We start from the raw sequence: 17,531 nt of genomic DNA, 5'->3' as shown, positions 1-17,531 counted from the left end.
GGCGCGAGGGTCACTCTGCTTCTCAGGGGGGCCACAAACATAGCAGAGAAGAAATACTGCAGTATATATTGTGTTAATTGGTGCATGTTTAACCCCCAGCTGTACATAATATATACTGCTTACTTATCTTCCATATAACATAATATCTGGGGCCACCTAACAGCAAAGGAAGGGCCACGGAGAGCTGGCAGGGCACCAGTCTGGCATATGCCTCTTTATGGGACTCTTTGTGGCCGTGCAGGAGTGTTATTTCAAAAAAGTGATAAGGCCAGCAGCCAAGGAGTTAATAGCGTCACTGTGGATGGGTGAATAAAGTTCTCGTGACAGCCTGATAAGATGGAATGGGGCCGTTAGAGCGCACCATGTGTAAGACCCAGTCGTCACCAGGAGGATGTGGTCACAAAACCAAGAACTGTCTGTCAGCACATTGCTCACTGAGAGGGGGAGAGACACCCATCCTGCTACAGCACTCACTCATTATGCCTGACTGTCACACACACGCAGGAGTGTCACACAAAATAGGGGGGCTCCCTCTGTGTGACAGTGTCACATACACATAATAGAGGGGTCCCTCAGTGTGACAGTGTCACATACACATAATTGAGGGTCTCTCTTCGTCAGTGTGACAGTGTCACATACACATAATAGAGGGGCTCCCTCAGTGTGACAGTGTCACATACACATAATAGAGGGGCTCCCTCAGTGTGACAGTGTCACATACACATAATAGAGGGGCTCCCTCAGTCTGACAGTGTCACATACACATAATAGAGGGTCTCTCTTCGTCAGTGTGACAACCATAAGGGAGAGGGTCAGTTGATATGGAAGATATAAGTATTGGTAACATATTTGTTCTGTACTTTCTATCTTAAGGCCTGAGATTAGTTTTCGCTGCCAGGTTAGGAGTTTTACTGTTGGGCTGAATGTGCCTTTGTTCCTTGTCAGCGCTGAGATGACGAAACAGAGAGAGTGATTCACACCCCAGTGATAAATCATTAACCCACTCCCCGAGAGGGGCCAGCAGGATATATATATGCATTCTATGGCAGCCCTTCCTTCAGATAAACCCATGTGAGCCTATAAGCCAGTGCCCACCCTGACTACTCCCCAATCCCTTTGCCCCAGTTCATCTTGCCCTTTCTTCAACATCCCATTGTCTGATTCCTCCCTAGCTGCTATCTATAATATACTGGATTGTGAGGGTAATCCTGCCAGCTCCTCCTGTCACAAGAATTCTCCATATAACCCCTGCCCTACATCTCATTTAATAAAATGACCCTTACCCACCCAGGCCATTGTAACTCAGCTCTAAACCATCAAGTATTATTTTCAGTTTCATAGACTTTGTGACGGACCTGTAGTGTACACAGTTACCAGCAGGTGGCAGCCTTGGATACATACTGTACAACATGTAAGGTGAACTGTTTTCTATCCAATTAATAACCTGGAAACCTTAGGAGGATGCTGAAGGGATATTGTTGTTGGAAATATCTGACCTAGATCTGAGAGCAGACTTATCAAGCTTGCTAAAGCCTCAGGTCATGGGCAAGATTACCATCACGCAGTCATCAAGCTTGGTAAGTCATTTGTGCTGTGTTGTTGATTGTAGATTAGTCTCTGAAGAAATGAATTAGATTCATACTGTTTTGCTTTGCAGCCACACTGAAATGGTGCTCAGGATATCTAGTTTTCATACATGTATATGCAAAGGGACTAATGGCTATTTGCTGGGGATGGAGGCAGCACATGGGGTTGGGGGTCAGTGGTTTTGCTTGTATGAATTCTCAGCCTGTATCCAGAATCCCACTCATAAAACAAGGCAAGTTTCTTTTTTTTAACTTCTTTTATTTAAAAGATTTGAACAGAGACAGCATAGAGACACAACAATCCTTATATACAAGCATATAGATCAATGATAAAGGCATCTTCTGATCATACGGCAAATAATATTCACATTTCTCAAGGCAGGTTACCAATCAGTGACAATTGTACCATCTCAGGAGAGCAAGGAGATACATTTACGTAAAGATTTCTATCCGTTTGCCTAAGCTTTTTGGGCTTTTTTGTTAGACCCTCAAGATTTGTATATCGGGTTTTCTATTTTACACAAGTAGTTAATTTCCAGGAGCCATTGGGTATGTGTAGGTGGTAGGGGGGGTCTTTCCACTTTTGTGTGATTAGTTTTTTGGCAAGAAATAGGCATTTACTGAAAGGCATTGTTGTTTTGAGAGTAAAGGTGTCCATACACGGTACGATTTGCTCATTTGGCGAGGTCGCCAAAGTAAAGCTGGCTATACGTTCACTGATGTTATTGTACGAAACAAGGTTTTCCTATCCCATTCATGGCAATGCGATTGTTCGGCCCCATTAGCATGATATTGCTCACCCAAGGTGGACTGGCAGCCTACAGGAGGCTTTGTTTGGCAGTACAACTGTTTTTTATGCAACCCAACTTTGCCTCCAATTCAGACTGGGAGCAACATCCAAGGGGTTGGCCCTGAGCAACTGGTTGGGGATCACTGCTCTAGTGTATGACTATGCCTAATGGGCTAATCCCATAGAAGTTCTCCTTGCATCTGTACTAGAAGCAGCCTGCGTCTTCCAGACTCATGCACTGTTTCACCTTTACTTCATCTACTTTGGAGGCTATCAGTCCCATGCATACATCTTGGGTCCAACAGTAGGTGTGCAAGTGTGGGTTCAGCCATGGGAGCGGTGCTGGCCCTTGCTGGAGGTTCCTACTGGTGTGGAGGAATCAGCGCCATTTTGTTTCCCTTCGCAGTCTTATTTTTCCAGCTTTGCTGCCACCTCTGCAGCCCTCTGCTGTGCCTAGTTTTGCCCCATTAATGTCTTTTGAAGCAGAAGATGCCAATCTTGAGTAGAGGGGTCTGTGTTAGCGTATTTGTACCTTTTAGGTATCAGACTCTGGAGCTGATCAGAAACGTGTCCTCTCGCATTGAGCTGGTAACCACACCCCAAGGCACAGTTTGTACCCCCCAAAAGCATTTAGAAAAAGTCATGTGAGTATGCTCCTCTTATATGTATATATGCCTATATAGATAATGGTAGAAAAGCAGATTTATAGTTATCAGAATTTAACTCTAAATGCCAAGGTACCTTGTAAAGGTGGGCATATACCTTACAGATACGACTTTTGGTCGCTGGAAAGATTGCTCCCACCCTCCACTGAAGTTCAGGGCTGAACCGTCAGATATGGTGGTAGAAACAATAGGGATTGAACCGACAAGTCAACTATTATCCGATGCTCTTGCGATATCGGTCGTCTTGTCAACCCACCATACACACAACCAAATATCTCACAAAACCTTGTTTCGTAGGATAATAACGGTGCATGTATGGCTGCTTAAGGCAGCAGCGTTAACAATAAGGCTGTACTATCAGGCATTTAGGTGTTAGGACAATGGTTGCCCTTGGTCTGGTAGATTGGCTGGGGGTTATTGCAGCATTGGGTAGCATCTGGTTGGAGAGGCAACACGTACCATAGGGTTATGGTGGGAGGGGGGCTGTCTGAACTTGGGATAATTGGTTATTTGCTCTTGGATGTTGCCTTGTGGCACAGATTCACAGAATGATCAGATTTAGTCATTTGTGTTTATCTTGCATCGCCCAGCTACCTCCATGTTTAGCCTCATCCATATTCCTTTGGTAGGAGGATCAGTAAACCACAGCCGCAGGCATCTTACAGGATAGGGACAATATAGGAACATATCATGAACATTGCTACCGAGCACGGCATTCCAGCTAATTGAATCCACAAGTGCCCGACCTACGATAATTTGGTTAAGGAAGTCCGTTCAGCCCTGTGTGGTAGTGACCGATCTGCCCTACATCCAGTTCTATGGAAATCCAATTGACTCAGCTGCCATATGCTGCAAAGAAGCACGTATGGGCGCAAAAACCCCTTCAATAAATGCTCAATTTTCCATCCAATTTATTGCAGAGCACTTGCAGTAGTCCTACAATCTGTCCAATCTTGCCTGCCCAATGAGCCAAAGTTCCATTCATTCAGCAACCATTCCAAGTGAATTGATCTCCGTGTCTATGAGGATGGAGCTACACAAAGGGAACCCCACAAGATGTTGCCATTGTCACTTCCTTTCCCACAAAGAAACTGCAGACATTCTTTTTCACAAGAGGAAGAAAAGCCTAATAATGAATTTGGCAAAAAATACTGTAATTTATATAGTGAACTTACTATACCAGCTCAGAGGTGCAGCAGCAAAAGATGGGGAGCTACTGGGGCATCTTCTACCGTGCTAAAGGCCTGTGGGGGCTCTGATCTAATAAAGAAGCCCCTAATGTGTAGCCTTCCAAGCCTACTTTCTTGTAAGCTTTAGTTCTCCTTTAAAAGGATCCTGGGAAAGTAGATCTTCCCTCCACATTGGGGCTGGCACCATCATCAAAAGTTTCTTACATGTCAGCGATTCACTAGCAGCGAGGGATCACTTCACAAGATAAAACCCTGCTTTAGTATGTCTTTCCCTTTGATATATTTATTAGCTGTTTTAAATCCCTCCGTGCTGTTCTGCTGGGCAAGGCTGTGCTTATTTAATCTGTATCAGCCGTAGTCTCTAAAACGTAACCAATTTTTGTTTTATTTACCCAGCAATTCATTGTTACGGTGGTTGTTCTAGATCAAAGGGACACCGACCAGACTAAAAACAAGTTGTTCTGAATTTAAAAAAATAATCAATCTTTAATTTGTGCTGTGGGGACATGCCAACAACACTTCTGTGTCAGGCTAATAATGCCTCTGGTGGGTTAAGCCTTGCATCTGTCCCATCTGTTATGGCCGGGATTGCTCTGACCATATCCACAGACCCTAATGGGAAACAATGGCTTCTACAGCATGTACTTATATATATATATATATATATGATATATGTATGCATATCCTAAGAGATATTTAAGATATATCAGAATACTGTGCCTTTAAATTCCCCTAAATATTAAAAGTATATCAACAAAGGAAACGTTTTTTTTGGAAAACCCATCAGTTAATAGAGCTTGTCCAGCAGAATCCTGCATTGTCATCTGTTTTTCCCATGGGGCTAGCCATATTCTTCCATAAACTTCAGTCACACTGCTGCGCTGCAAGTTGGAGTGATATCCCCCCCCCCCAGCAGCCGATCAGCAGAACAATGGGAAGGGAGCAAGATAGCAGCTCCCAGTAGGTATCAGAATAGCACTCAATAGTAAGAAATCCAAGTCCAGCTTGGGACTCCTCCAGTTACATGGGAGTAGGAGAAACAGTAGGTTAGCTGAAAGCAGTTCTAATGTGTAGCGCTGGCTCCTTCTGAAAGCTCAGACTCAGGCACACTTTACTGCTGCGCTGCAAGTTGGAGTGATATCCCCCCCCCCTCTCCCAGCAGCCGATCAGCAGAACAATGGGAAGGGAGCAAGATAGCAGCTCCCAGTAGGTATCAGAATAGCACTCAATAGTAAGAAATCCAAGTCCGGCTTGGGACTCCTCCAGTTACATGGGAGTAGGAGAAACAGTAGGTTAGCTGAAAGCAGGTCTAATGTGTAGCGCTGGCTGAAAGCTCAGACTCAGGCACACTTTACTGCTGCGCTGCAAGTTGGAGTGATATCCCCCCCCTCACCCCCAGCAGCCGATCAGCAGAACAATGGGAAGGGAGCAAGATAGCAGCTCCCAGTAGGTATCAGAATAGCACTCAATAGTAAGAAATCCAAGTCCGGCTTGGGACTCCTCCAGTTACATGGGAGTAGGAGAAACAATAGGTTAGCTGAAAGCAGTTCTAATGTGTAGCGCTGGCTGAAAGCTCAGACTCAGGCACAATGCACTGAGATGGCGCCTACACACCAATATTACAAATACATTTGTTGGTTCAAGAATAAAAGGTTAAATGGCAGAGGGAATTATTTGCTGTGTAACAGTGTCATTTAGAAATAAAAAGTACCCCATAAAAATCATCATAGAATCATTTTAACTTGCTTCTCATTTCCAGCAGCAGTTGGCCACTTAAGATACAGGCCCATGTACAACCAGAGTGCCTTAAGGAATCATGGGACTCCATATACCTACCTGGCCACACCCCTGCCCAGCCCAGCCCAATCCCCTATCCATTCAAACTTTGCCCTCTTAGTGGAAGCTTTGGCCCTTTGGTGAAAGTTCTAACACCTAACAGTACTCTTTTTCTGGTAACTAGAAGCATACCCAATAGGTGAGTGCTGGTACTGCAAGTGACAAAGCTATCAGAACTATTTGCCCAGGACCCTTGAAGTGTGAAGGGAAGTAATTCTAGGGGTACATGTTGAGCCTGCTGGTTGCCGCGGGCTGAATCGGATTCTGATTCTGCCATTTCCAAATGCTCTGCTGGAGACATAAAGAGAGACGGAAATACCTTAGCCAACAGCTGGGAAAATCTTCAATATCTTGCAGGGAGTGGGAAGGCTGGCTGCACACACAAACATCACATTAACCCCTTTCTCTGCCATACAGGGGGATTTGGGCAGATACGACCTGCACAGCTCACACAGACCATCAGTCTTATCCCTGGGTCCTGGGGCAAAATACACTGCATAGGGGCTCATTATGTTGGTTCCAATGTGTATGCTGTGCGCATCATCATACACTTATAGGCCGTATTCTAATGCTAATAGGATTCAGTTCAGTATTCGGCCGAATCCCATACAATGGATTCGGGGGTCCGGCCGAACCTGAAAAACTAGGTTTGGGGCATCCGTACTTATTTATCAGTTTTTCGAGTTTGTTCTTCTTACTTCGAATAAACTCGCATATCAAATTCTCACCTATTTATTCATAAGGAAAACTTGGAATAAAAAACTCGAATGCCTCAAACTTTTTGAGTTTACAAACTTGAAAAATTTGAGTTAGAAAAAATGGCTTGACTTTGCCTTGGGCAACTCCCATTGACTTCTATAGAAACTCACAAGAATGTGGTTGAGTTTATGTTTTTGTTGCCCTTATAAATACCAGACATTCGAATTCGAATTTTTTTAGTGCAAAAAAATCAAACTCAAAAACATCTTCCCTTACTATTCCCCTAGTTACAGCCTCTTCCCCTGATAATATCTTCCCTGCAGGGCCCTTTAGATAGTGGGACCCTATAATGGAGCCAAAGTGGCTGGTGTTTAGTGTTGGCGAGCTGTCAGGGACTGGCAAATTTTTTCGAATTTTTTAGTGCAAAAAAATCAAACTCAAAAACATCTTCCCTTACTATTCACATAATTACAGCCTCTTGCCCTGATAATATCTTCTCTGCAGGGCCCTTTAGATAGTGGGACCCTATAATGGAGCCAAAGTGGCTGGTGTTTAGTGTTGGCGAGCTGTCAGGGACAGGCAAATTTTTTCGAATTTTTTAGTGCAAAAAAATCAAACTCAAAAACATCTTCCCTTACTATTCCCATAGTTACAGCCTCTTCCCCTGATAATATCTTCCCTGCAGGGCCCTTTAGATAGTGGGACCCTATAATGGAGCCAAAGTGGCTGGTGTTTAGTGTTGGCGAGCTGTCAGGGACAGGCAAATTTTTTCGAATTTTTTAGTGCAAAAAAATCAAACTCAAAAACATCTTCCCTTACTATTCACATAATTACAGCCTCTTGCCCTGATAATATCTTCTCTGCAGGGCCCTTTAAATAGTGGGGCACTGGCCAATCTACCCTTAATTTATCCCCATAAAACCACGTGCCTTTATTCTATTCTATTTGTTTTTTAGTCTATATATTTATACCATAATCTAGATATTAGGGTCCCCACAGAAAATAATTTTATCCCCCCCCGCCCCCAAGACAGCATTAAGTTGACCATTTTAACAATATATATTAAAATTGCCCATTCATTTGGGCCCTTGACACACCTGGGCCCCACTGCAGCCGCAGGGTCTGCTTCCGCTATAGTTACGCCCCTACTCCCGAGGCTACTAATCTGCTACTCCATTCCTTAAAGTCTGGGAAAGTATCTGAGCCCTAACCGCTGCCCTGCACTGCTCCGCTCTAACACACCGAGTGCAGCTTAGAAATTAAGGGTATTGGGCCAGCAACGGATTTGAGGTTTTTTAATGAAAGGCTTCTGTAAAACCTGAATATCGCACACACTCTGTCCTTTGGGTGCCCCAGGGTTTTGCTTCTACTCCCTGTGACCTGACGCACCCTTTCCCTTCTCCCTGTCCTCCGTCAGCCAGCTCCGGGGGAGAGCCAAAGGCTGTGTAGGGCTTCCATATCATCAACACATTCAGCATAGAATTATTTGTTTTCAAAAGATCAAATATGGTTGATAGATATAATGTATGAACCAGAACCTGGGGTAATGGCTACCACGTATGGCTTGTGGGTCTAACATGCACAGGAAGGGGTCCAGTCTGTCAGTGGGACACATAAAGGGGCAGCTCACCTGATGTTGATTCCTACATTGAGTTGGACATTGAGTTTCCAGCTATGTGGGTCTGTCACTAGACCCCCTATACCTCCTGCCCCCAACCCCCTTGCTTCCTCTGTATTTACACTCCTGGCAGTGTCCTTTGTGAATTGAGTAGAGGGTCTCTGTAGGTAAAAGTGTGGGTAGGGTCAGTGATCATTAGGTCCAAAGTCAGCTATTTTACAGGCATCATAGGTTTTTATCTAGTTGCTAGGTTCCCACCTACCCTAGCATCCAAGTAGTGGTTATAATACCAGACTAAGGGATGACTTGGGGGAGTTAAGGTCCCCATACACGGGGCCGATAGTAGCTGCCGATATGGGTCCCTTAGACAGATTCGGCAGCTAATCAGCCCGTGTATGGGCACTACAGACGGGCCTGCCCGACCCATATCTAACCTGAAATCGGCCAGATCTCGATCGGGCAGGTTAGAAAATCTAGTCGGATCGGGGACTGGATTGGCTCGTTGATGTGGTCCCCGGACTGACTTTGCCTATACCCGCCATTATAATTCGATCATTTGGCCCCAGGACTAAATGATCGAATTAGCCTGGATTCTCCCGATATCGCCCACCTGTAATTGGGGATATCGGGAGAAGATCCGCTCGCTTGGCGACATCGCCAAATGAGCAGATCTTAAGGTGTATGGGGACCTTTACTCAATAGAAAGATAAATTATGAAGCTATTTATAATTTGTGCCTTATTAGGGCTTTATGGTGTTCAGATGGTATATACCCCCATTCCCATGTCCCTGATTCACAGAATATTCAACTTTTAACTGCTTACAGTAAATTGAACTAACCATTTACAATGGGCTCTTCTAAAACTAGGGCATTGTCCCAATAATCACTTTATATTGTTCTGTATAAATCCTGTTCTCCTCTTCAGAACCATGAAATTATATCATTTAGATGTTATTTAGGGAAATGTCAACCCCAACATTTTTTTTACCTAATAAAAGAAGACATAATTCCAAGCAACTTTTCAATGTGACTTAACATTTTTAGTGCTTTGAAAGTGATGTGTAAATGCAATTGCTATTGGAAGTAGCAAAGGTCGGTCTCCACCAGGGAGTCAGGTCTGTCACTCTGCTGCCTTGTGTTACATTGTTTCAGCCCCCGGGGCAGGGAATAGAAAAGGGCAGCCAAATACTACTTCTAATAGCAATTACATATACAAAGTCAAAAACCATTGCAAATTTGTAATGAATGTATATTGCAGAGTTGTTTAGAATTATGTTTTCATTTATTAGGCAAAAAATTATATTTTGGGTTGACTTATCCTTTAACATAGACAAATCTGTAGATGAATCTGTAGATTCAGGCAAATGCCAGAGGGGCTGCTGTAAGATGCCATAGACAGTCACTATTTATTGGGCTGGGGGGCTGTTTGGGCCTCTGGGTACTGGGAATGCCAGGACCCAGGCCCAGACTGGCAATCTGTGGGTTCGGGCAAATGCCAGAGGGGCTGCTGTAAGGTGCCATAGTCAGTCACTATTTATTGGGCTGGGGGGGCTGTTTGGCTCTGGGAATGCCAGGGCCCAGGCCCAGACTGGCAATCTGTGGGTTCAGGCAAATGCCAGAGGGGCTGCTGTAAGATGCCATAGTCAGTCACTATTTATTGGGGGGAATGCCAGGACCCAGGCCCAGACTGGCAATCTGTGGGTTCAGGCATATGCCAGAGGCGCTGCTGTAAGGTGCCATAGTAACAATGGCTGCTTTGCTTGGGTAGGAATAAGAGGCAATGGCGCTGCTGTGGGGGGCTGTTTGGGCCTCTGTGTAATGGGAATGACTGGCAATCTGTGGGTTCAGGCAAATGCCAGAGGCGCTGCTGTAAGATGCCATAGTCAGTCAGTATTTATTGGGCTGGGGGGGCTGTTTGGGCCTCTGGGTACTTGGAATGCCAGGACCCAGGCCCAGACTGGCAATCTGTGGGTTCAGGCAAATGCCAGAGGGGCTGCTGTAAGGTGCCATAGACAGTCACTATTTATTGGGCCTGTGGGGGGGCTTTGTGGCCCCCTGTGCTCACCTGAAGGTTGGGCTAAAGATAAGATTGCAGGGTGTCAGCCAATAGGAGTGCTATGAAGCAGGTGCTACTTTGGGCTTATTTTCCTTTGGTTTGTCCTCAGATGACAGCCCAACAAAAGCCCTGGGGCAGTGCTGGAATGTTGTGTTTGGGGCTGGGGGGGAGTAAGGGAAACATGTATGCAGTATATATAAATAAACAGCATGGGGCTGAAAGAATGCTGTAATGGGATTCTGGCACTGAGCGTTTCTGTTCTATAGCCGCTCTGCACTCCTGACTGGTAAATGAGCATTATATAGGGGTAAGGTATAGCACAGAAACTCTCCTACTAAAGCCTTAATCACAGGGCCATTGGGGATCAGTCAGTTTAGGGGGGGTTGCTTTAAGCTTAAGGCCTAGGAAGCACTTTCTAGGATCCCCCCGCCCCTGTGAGTGGTTGGTTTCCTGTTGACAGCTGCCCCTTCCTTTCTCTTGATATTTCGGGAGTTCCTGCTGCCTATAACTATGACTTCAGGATGTGATCACGCTGCCCACTTAACCCCTCTGTTGCTGGCAAGCCAGGTGCAGCACCCTATAGCTACTCAGCTGTGAGGGATACTCTGTGCTAGATAGGTGCAGCACCCTATAGCTACTCAGCTGTGAGGGATACTCTGTGCTAGATAGGCGCATAGGGACCCTATAGCTACTCAGCTGTGAGGGATACTCTGTGCTAGATAGGTGCATAGGGACCCTATAGCTACTCAGCTGTGAGGGATACTCTGTGCTAGATAGGCGCATAGGGACCCTATAGCTACTCAGCTGTGAGGGATACTCTGTGCTAGATAGGCGCATAGGGACCCTATAGCTACTCAGCTGTGAGGGATACTCTGTGCTAGATAGGCGCATAGGGACCCTATAGCTACTCAGCTGTGAGGGATACTCTGTGCTACATTGGTGCATAGGGACCCTATAGCTACTCAGCTGTGAGGGATACTCTGTGCTACATTGGCGCATAGGGACCCTATAGCTACTCAGCTGTGAGGGATACTCTGTGCTAGATAGGTGCATAGGGACCCTATAGCTACTCAGCTGTGAGGGATACTCTGTGCTAGATAGGCGCATAGGGACCCTATAGCTACTCAGCTGTGAGGGATACTCTGTGCTAGATAGGCGCATAGGGACCCTATAGCTACTCAGCTGTGAGGGATACTCTGTGCTAGATTGGTGCATAGGGACCCTATAGCTACTCAGCTGTGAGGGATACTCTGTGCTAGATTGGTGCATAGGGACCCTATAGCTACTCAGCTGTGAGGGATACTCTGTGCTAGATAGGCGCATAGGGACCCTATAGCTACTCAGCTGTGAGGGATACTCTGTGCTAGATAGGTGCATAGGGACCCTATAGCTACTCAGCTGTGAGGGATACTCTGTGCTAGATAGGTGCATAGGGACCCTATAGCTACTCAGCTGTGAGGGATACTCTGTGCTAGATAGGTGCATAGGGACCCTATAATGGAGCCTAAGTGGTTGGTGTTTAAAGTTGCCGAGCTGTCAGGGACAGGCATGTTTTTTGGATTTGGGGGTACTTCTGCTGTTAGCTACAACTCCTTATACCCTTTAGGCGCAGCAACACTGACCTAAACCATTCTGATATACTCTGATCATCTTTCTGTGCTGTCTTCCCCTACTGTCTCCATCTTGTCCTGCCCTCACTATCTTACCCTACTGTCTCTATCCTGCCTTACCACTGTGTTCTTTCCTTAATGTCACCATCTTGTCCTGATCTCACTATCTTACCCTGTTGTCTCCATCTTCCCCTACTGTCTCCATCTTCCCCTACTGTCTCCATCTTGCCCTACTGTCTCCATATTGTCTTACTTTCTCCATCTTCCCCTACTGTCTCCATCTTGCCCTACTGTCTCCATATTGTCTTACTTTCTCCATCTTCCCCTACTGTCTCCATCTTGCCCTACTGTCTCCATCTTACCCTGTTGTCTCCATCTTCCCCTACTGTCTCCATCTTGTCCTACTGTCTCCATCTTGCCTTACTGTCTCCATCTTGTACTACTGTCTCTATCTTGCCCTACTGTCTCCATCTTGCCCTACTTTCTCCATCTTGTCCTACTGTCTACATCTTGCCCTACTGTCTCCATCTTGTACTACTGTCTCTATCTTGCCATACTGTCTCCATCTTGCCCTACTGTCTCCATCTTGCCCTACTGTCTACATCTTGCCCTACTCTCTCCATCTTGTACTACTGTCTCTTTTTTGCCATACTGTCTCCATCTTGTACCACTGTCTCCATCTTGTCCTACTGTCACCATCTTACCATGCTGTCTCCATCTTACCCTACCGTTGCCATTTTACCCTGCTATCTCCATCTTGCTCTACTGCCTCCATCTTTCAGCACTATCTCAGTCTTGCCCTGCTTTCTCCATCTTGCCCTTCTGTCTCCATCTTGCCCTACTGTCTCCATCTTGCCCTACTGTCTCCATCTTGCCCTGCTGTCTCCATCTTTCCCTGCTGTCTCCATCTTGCCCTACTGTCTCCATCATGCCCTACTGTCTCCATCTTGCCCAACTGTTGCCATCTTAACCTGCTATCTCCATCTTGCTCCACTGCCTCCATCTTTCACCACTGTCTCAGTCTTGCCCTGCTTTCTCCATCTTGCCCTACTTGACCTTTTATGCAGGGGTCTCTGGGCAGTTTTCCCCAGGAAGATGGGTTTTTGGGTCATTTTGCTTCCTGTATGTATTTACATTGATATGCTAGCACAGATATCCTAATTCCTACCAGGGAACATGAAGCAGAATAGCAGTGTGCAACTATGAGTTGAATTGCCCATTACAGAAGAAGTTGTTCTGCAGTGGCTGACAGAGCAAGCTTTGAGCTGTGGCATGGCATGACAGGGGTTAACACAGGGCACCTCTGTGTTTTTGGGCAGCCCGGGGAGAGTATGGAGTGTAGCAGAGAGAGTGCGTGGATGACAGGGGTGGAGTTAGCAGCTGCCTCTGCACCACTCATTTCCATCAGCCTTTAGGGGGCCGCGTCTGTATGCTCAGCCTGAGTGAGGGAGGCAGCGAGGGAGAGACAGACACAACCTCACCAGCATTTTTAAAAAAGTCAAAAAGTTTCAGAATCGCAGCCGCGACAGGAGAATCCTCCCCTCCCCATCTCCCCCCTACCCCATCACCCCGGCCCCCCTCACTGACTTGGCGGCAGCTTCTCATCTGAGACCTTTTTTTTCCAAATTTGGGATTTGTTGTTTAGAAGGAAAAAAAAAAGGGGACAGAGAAATAAATCAGTGCTGGGATCCACTGTGGAATTTTGGAATATATGCCCCCCCCACTCACCACTCAAAAAATGTCTGATCCGACTGTGAATGCGCACCTGGAAGGTATCATTTCTGATTTCGAAGGTTCGTAAAAATCCTACTCTTATTCGCTTTAAAGGTCCGGTACGTGGAGTGTGTGTGTATATAAATGAGTGTATGTGTCTCACTGAGTGTGTGTGTGGGTATATATGTGAGTGTATGTGTATCACTGAGTGTGTGTGTATATAAATGAGTGTATGTGTATCACTGAGTGTGTGTGTATATAAATGAGTGTATGTGTCTCACTGAGTGTGTGTGTGGGTATATATGTGAGTGTATGTGTCTCACTGAGCTGTGTGTGGTATAAATGAGTGTATGTGTATCACTGAGTGTGTGTGTGGGTATATATGTGAGTGTATGTGTCTCACTGAGTGTGTGTGTATATAAATGAGTGTATGTGTCTCACTGAGTGTGTGTGTGGGTATATATGTGAGTGTATGTGTCTCACTGAGTGTGTGTGTATAAATGAGTGTATGTGTATCACTGAGTGTGTGTGTGGGTATATATGTGAGTGTATGTGTCCACTGAGTGTGTGTGGTGGGTATATATGTGAGTGTATGTGTCTCACTGAGTGTGTGTGTGGGTATAATATGTGAGTGTATGTGTCTCACTGAGTGTGTGTGTGGGTATATATGTGAGTGTATGTGTCTCACTTAGTGTGTGTGTGGGTATATATGTGAGTGTATGTGTCTCACTGAGTGTGTGTGTGGGTATATATGTGAGTGTATGTGTCTCACTGAGTGTGTGTGTGGGTATCTATGTGAGTGTATGTGTCTCACTGAGTGTGTGTGTGGGTATATATGTGAGTGTATGTGTCTCACTTAGTGTGTGTGTGAGTATATATGTGAGTGTATGTGTATCACTGAGTGTGTGTGTGGGTATATATGTGAGTGTATGTGTCTCACTTCGTGTGTGTGTGGGTATATATGTGAGTGTATGTGTCTCACTGAGTGTGTGTGTGGGTATATATGTGAGTGTATGTGTCTCACTGAGTGTGTGTGTGGGTATATATGTGAGTGTATGTGTCTCACTGAGTGTGTGTGTGGGTATATATGTGAGTGTATGTGTCTCACTGAGTGTGTGTGTGGGTATATATGTGAGTGTATATGTCTCACTGAGTGTGTGTGTGGGTATATATGTGAGTGTATATGTCTCACTGAGTGTGTGTCTGGGTATATATGTGAGTGTATATGTCTCACTGGGTGTGTGTCTAGGTATATATGTGAGTGTATGTGTCTCACTGAGTGTGTGTGTGGGTATATATGTGAGTGTATGTGTCTCACTGAGTGTGTGTGTGGGTATATATGTGAGTGTAAGTGTCTCACTGAGTGTGTGTGTGGGTATATATGTGAGTGTATGTGTCTCACTGAGTGTGTGTTTGTGTCTCATTGAGTGTGTGTTTGTGTCTCACTGAGTGTGTGTTTGTGTCTCACTGAGTGTGTGTTTGTGTCTCACTGAGTGTGTGTTTGTGTCTCACTGAGTGTGTGTGTGTCTCACTGAGTGTGTGTTTGTGTCTCACTGAGTGTGTGTTTGTGTCTCACTGAGTGTGTGTGTCTCACTGAGTGTGTGTTTGTGTCTGAGCATCTGTGTTTCATTTGCAGAACTGAATATAGAGAAACCAAAATCTAACGTGACAGTGACATGTGTACTCGTATAAGTGTAGATCCCCTCCGTGCAGTATATGGGTCAGTATATGGGTCAGATATATATATATATATATAGGGCTTCTTATGACAGGAAGGGAGTCACAATGTTGGTAGATACCTCTTCTCTATTCTCAAGCTGGGTCTGTGCAGTACAGATACTGAAGTGCTAATTGTTATTATTCACTTGTTACAGTTCTGTAATGTTGGATATATGTTCCTTTGCCCCATAGAGATCACAAGCCCAACCTGTTGCCCCACAGCTGTTGGACTACAATGCCCAGCATTCCTGGCAGCCATTTGGCAGCAGGTTGCTAATCCCTGCCACAGAGAAGGCTATATATATATATGTGGGTGTGTGTCATGGTGTTGTGTTTATGTTATACATGTTCCATGACAGCTCTGGTAATATTTATACATATAGTACATAACAGAGGGTGGTAGGGGGCCGACAGGAAAGAAGCATTTGTGGTATATAATGAGAGAGAGAGAATAACTTTGAAATTAAAGGAAGATGGTTAATAAAGTGGTGAGTCAGACAGAGACTGGGGGAGGAAGAGAGAACAAGTCATAGACTGAGGCCTCTCACATCTGCAGTTACATTTATGATATGATTGGTCATCAATGTATCCTTCAGTATTTAGTGACAGGTCAGTAACAATTTCAATGTGTCAGTAAATATGAACAGTCGTAAATATATATTTCCTATTGGAAACTGAAGAGTATATCAGAATCTATCCCAAAGGGCTTTATAGAGAGTATGCATCAGTACCTGTTCCAGTGGAGCTTACAATCTAAGATTATATTCACACACACTGGGTGAGTTATATCAGGAGCCAGTTAACCCACCTTTTTGGGGTGTAGGAGGAGACCGGTTTAAGGCCCTCGCCAAGCGAGCGGATCTTCACCCGATATCCCCACCTATGGGTGGGCGATATCGGGGAGCGTGTAGGTGACCCCAGGGCCAAACAATCAAATTGTTATTTTTTTTCACCTACAAATATATTGGCGTCAATGGGGCAGTCGGTTCGGGGACCGCATCAACAAGCCGATGCGGTCCCTGATCCGACTGAATTTTCTAACCTGGCCAATCGATATCTGCCCAATTTTAGGCCAGATATCGGTCGGGCAGGCCCCTCGTTTCTGCCCCTACACGGGCCGATAAGCTGCCGAGTCGGTCCAAGGGACCCATATCTGCAGCTACTATCGGCCCGTGTATGGGGACCTTTACCCAGAGAGAACCCACACGGATGTGGGGCAGTACAATCTCTTAGATGCCCTGATTGGCTTCTTTCACCTGTGCCCAGCCGGGGGTATATCAGCAGACAGCCGCACTATGTTGCACTATACTGTCTTTCAGAGTGGTCCAAAAAATCCATTCAGTAGGAAAGAGGGGCACGGTAGTAGGACTGTGGGGTTCCTGGAACGTTTGCTTATCACAGCCAATTAGCAGTAAACCTTTTATATTTAAACGCCGTTAGAATAATGAAAGCAAACACCTGATAGGTTGCTATGCGTTGCCACACCAGGGCAAACCCTTTGCCTAGTTCCTCATAATTGGCTGTTGAGTCAGCAGTTAGCTACAATTTGCACAACTGACCACAGTGAAGTAATAATTATACAGTGTCTGCCATCCCGGCCTTCCCAGCCCACTGTCAGGTCTGCTAAAATATATAACTTTGGGGGGAAATCCTAAAACTGGACACTTTTTTTTTTAACTCCCAATCAGCCAGTCAGCAATAAGCTTTGATCAGTCAGCTGCAGTTGGGCTAACAAAAGCTAAATTCTGATTGGCTCGCAGCTGGAGAGTAACACGCCTCTACCGATTGCCATCTTGGAGTCAGGAAGGAATTTTTTCCCCTCTGAGGTAAATTAGAGAGGCTTCAGATGGGTTTTTTGCCTTCCTCTGGATCAACTAGCAGTTAGGCAGGTTATATATAGGCATTATGGTTGAACGTGATGGACGTATGTCTTTTTTCAACCTAACTAACTATGTTACTATGTTTTTGTTCTCCGCTTTATTTTCCAAGTATTACTATAATCTACTTGTGTTTGGGAAGAACCCCCTTTCCCTGGGTGTTGCTGCTGGC

General features: G+C 45.4%; 1 protein-coding gene across 4 annotated transcripts in view; it reads left to right on the top strand.

Moving 5' to 3' along the window:
- Window positions 1-17,531, top strand: part of septin9 (septin 9) — a 103,795-nt gene that overhangs the window by 22,777 nt on the left and 63,487 nt on the right. The window contains exon 1 of one of the 4 annotated variants that reach the window (XM_031894341.1): window positions 1,476-1,577. The exons of 2 other annotated variants lie outside the window; for them this stretch is intronic. Coding sequence is in view for 1 of the 2 variants with exons in the window: in XM_002935922.3 (XP_002935968.2) it covers window positions 13,762-13,843 (82 nt within the window). In the remaining variant the exon portion in view is untranslated. Of the gene's footprint in view, window positions 1-1,475; window positions 1,578-13,513; window positions 13,844-17,531 lie in introns of those variants that run through there. One more of the 4 variants, XM_002935922.3, reaches the window with a different exon arrangement.

This window comes from Xenopus tropicalis, chromosome 10 (genome assembly GCF_000004195.4).
Source record: "Xenopus tropicalis strain Nigerian chromosome 10, UCB_Xtro_10.0, whole genome shotgun sequence".
Taxonomy (NCBI): domain Eukaryota; kingdom Metazoa; phylum Chordata; class Amphibia; order Anura; family Pipidae; genus Xenopus; species Xenopus tropicalis.
This window is presented reverse-complemented; position numbering and strand designations above follow the sequence as displayed.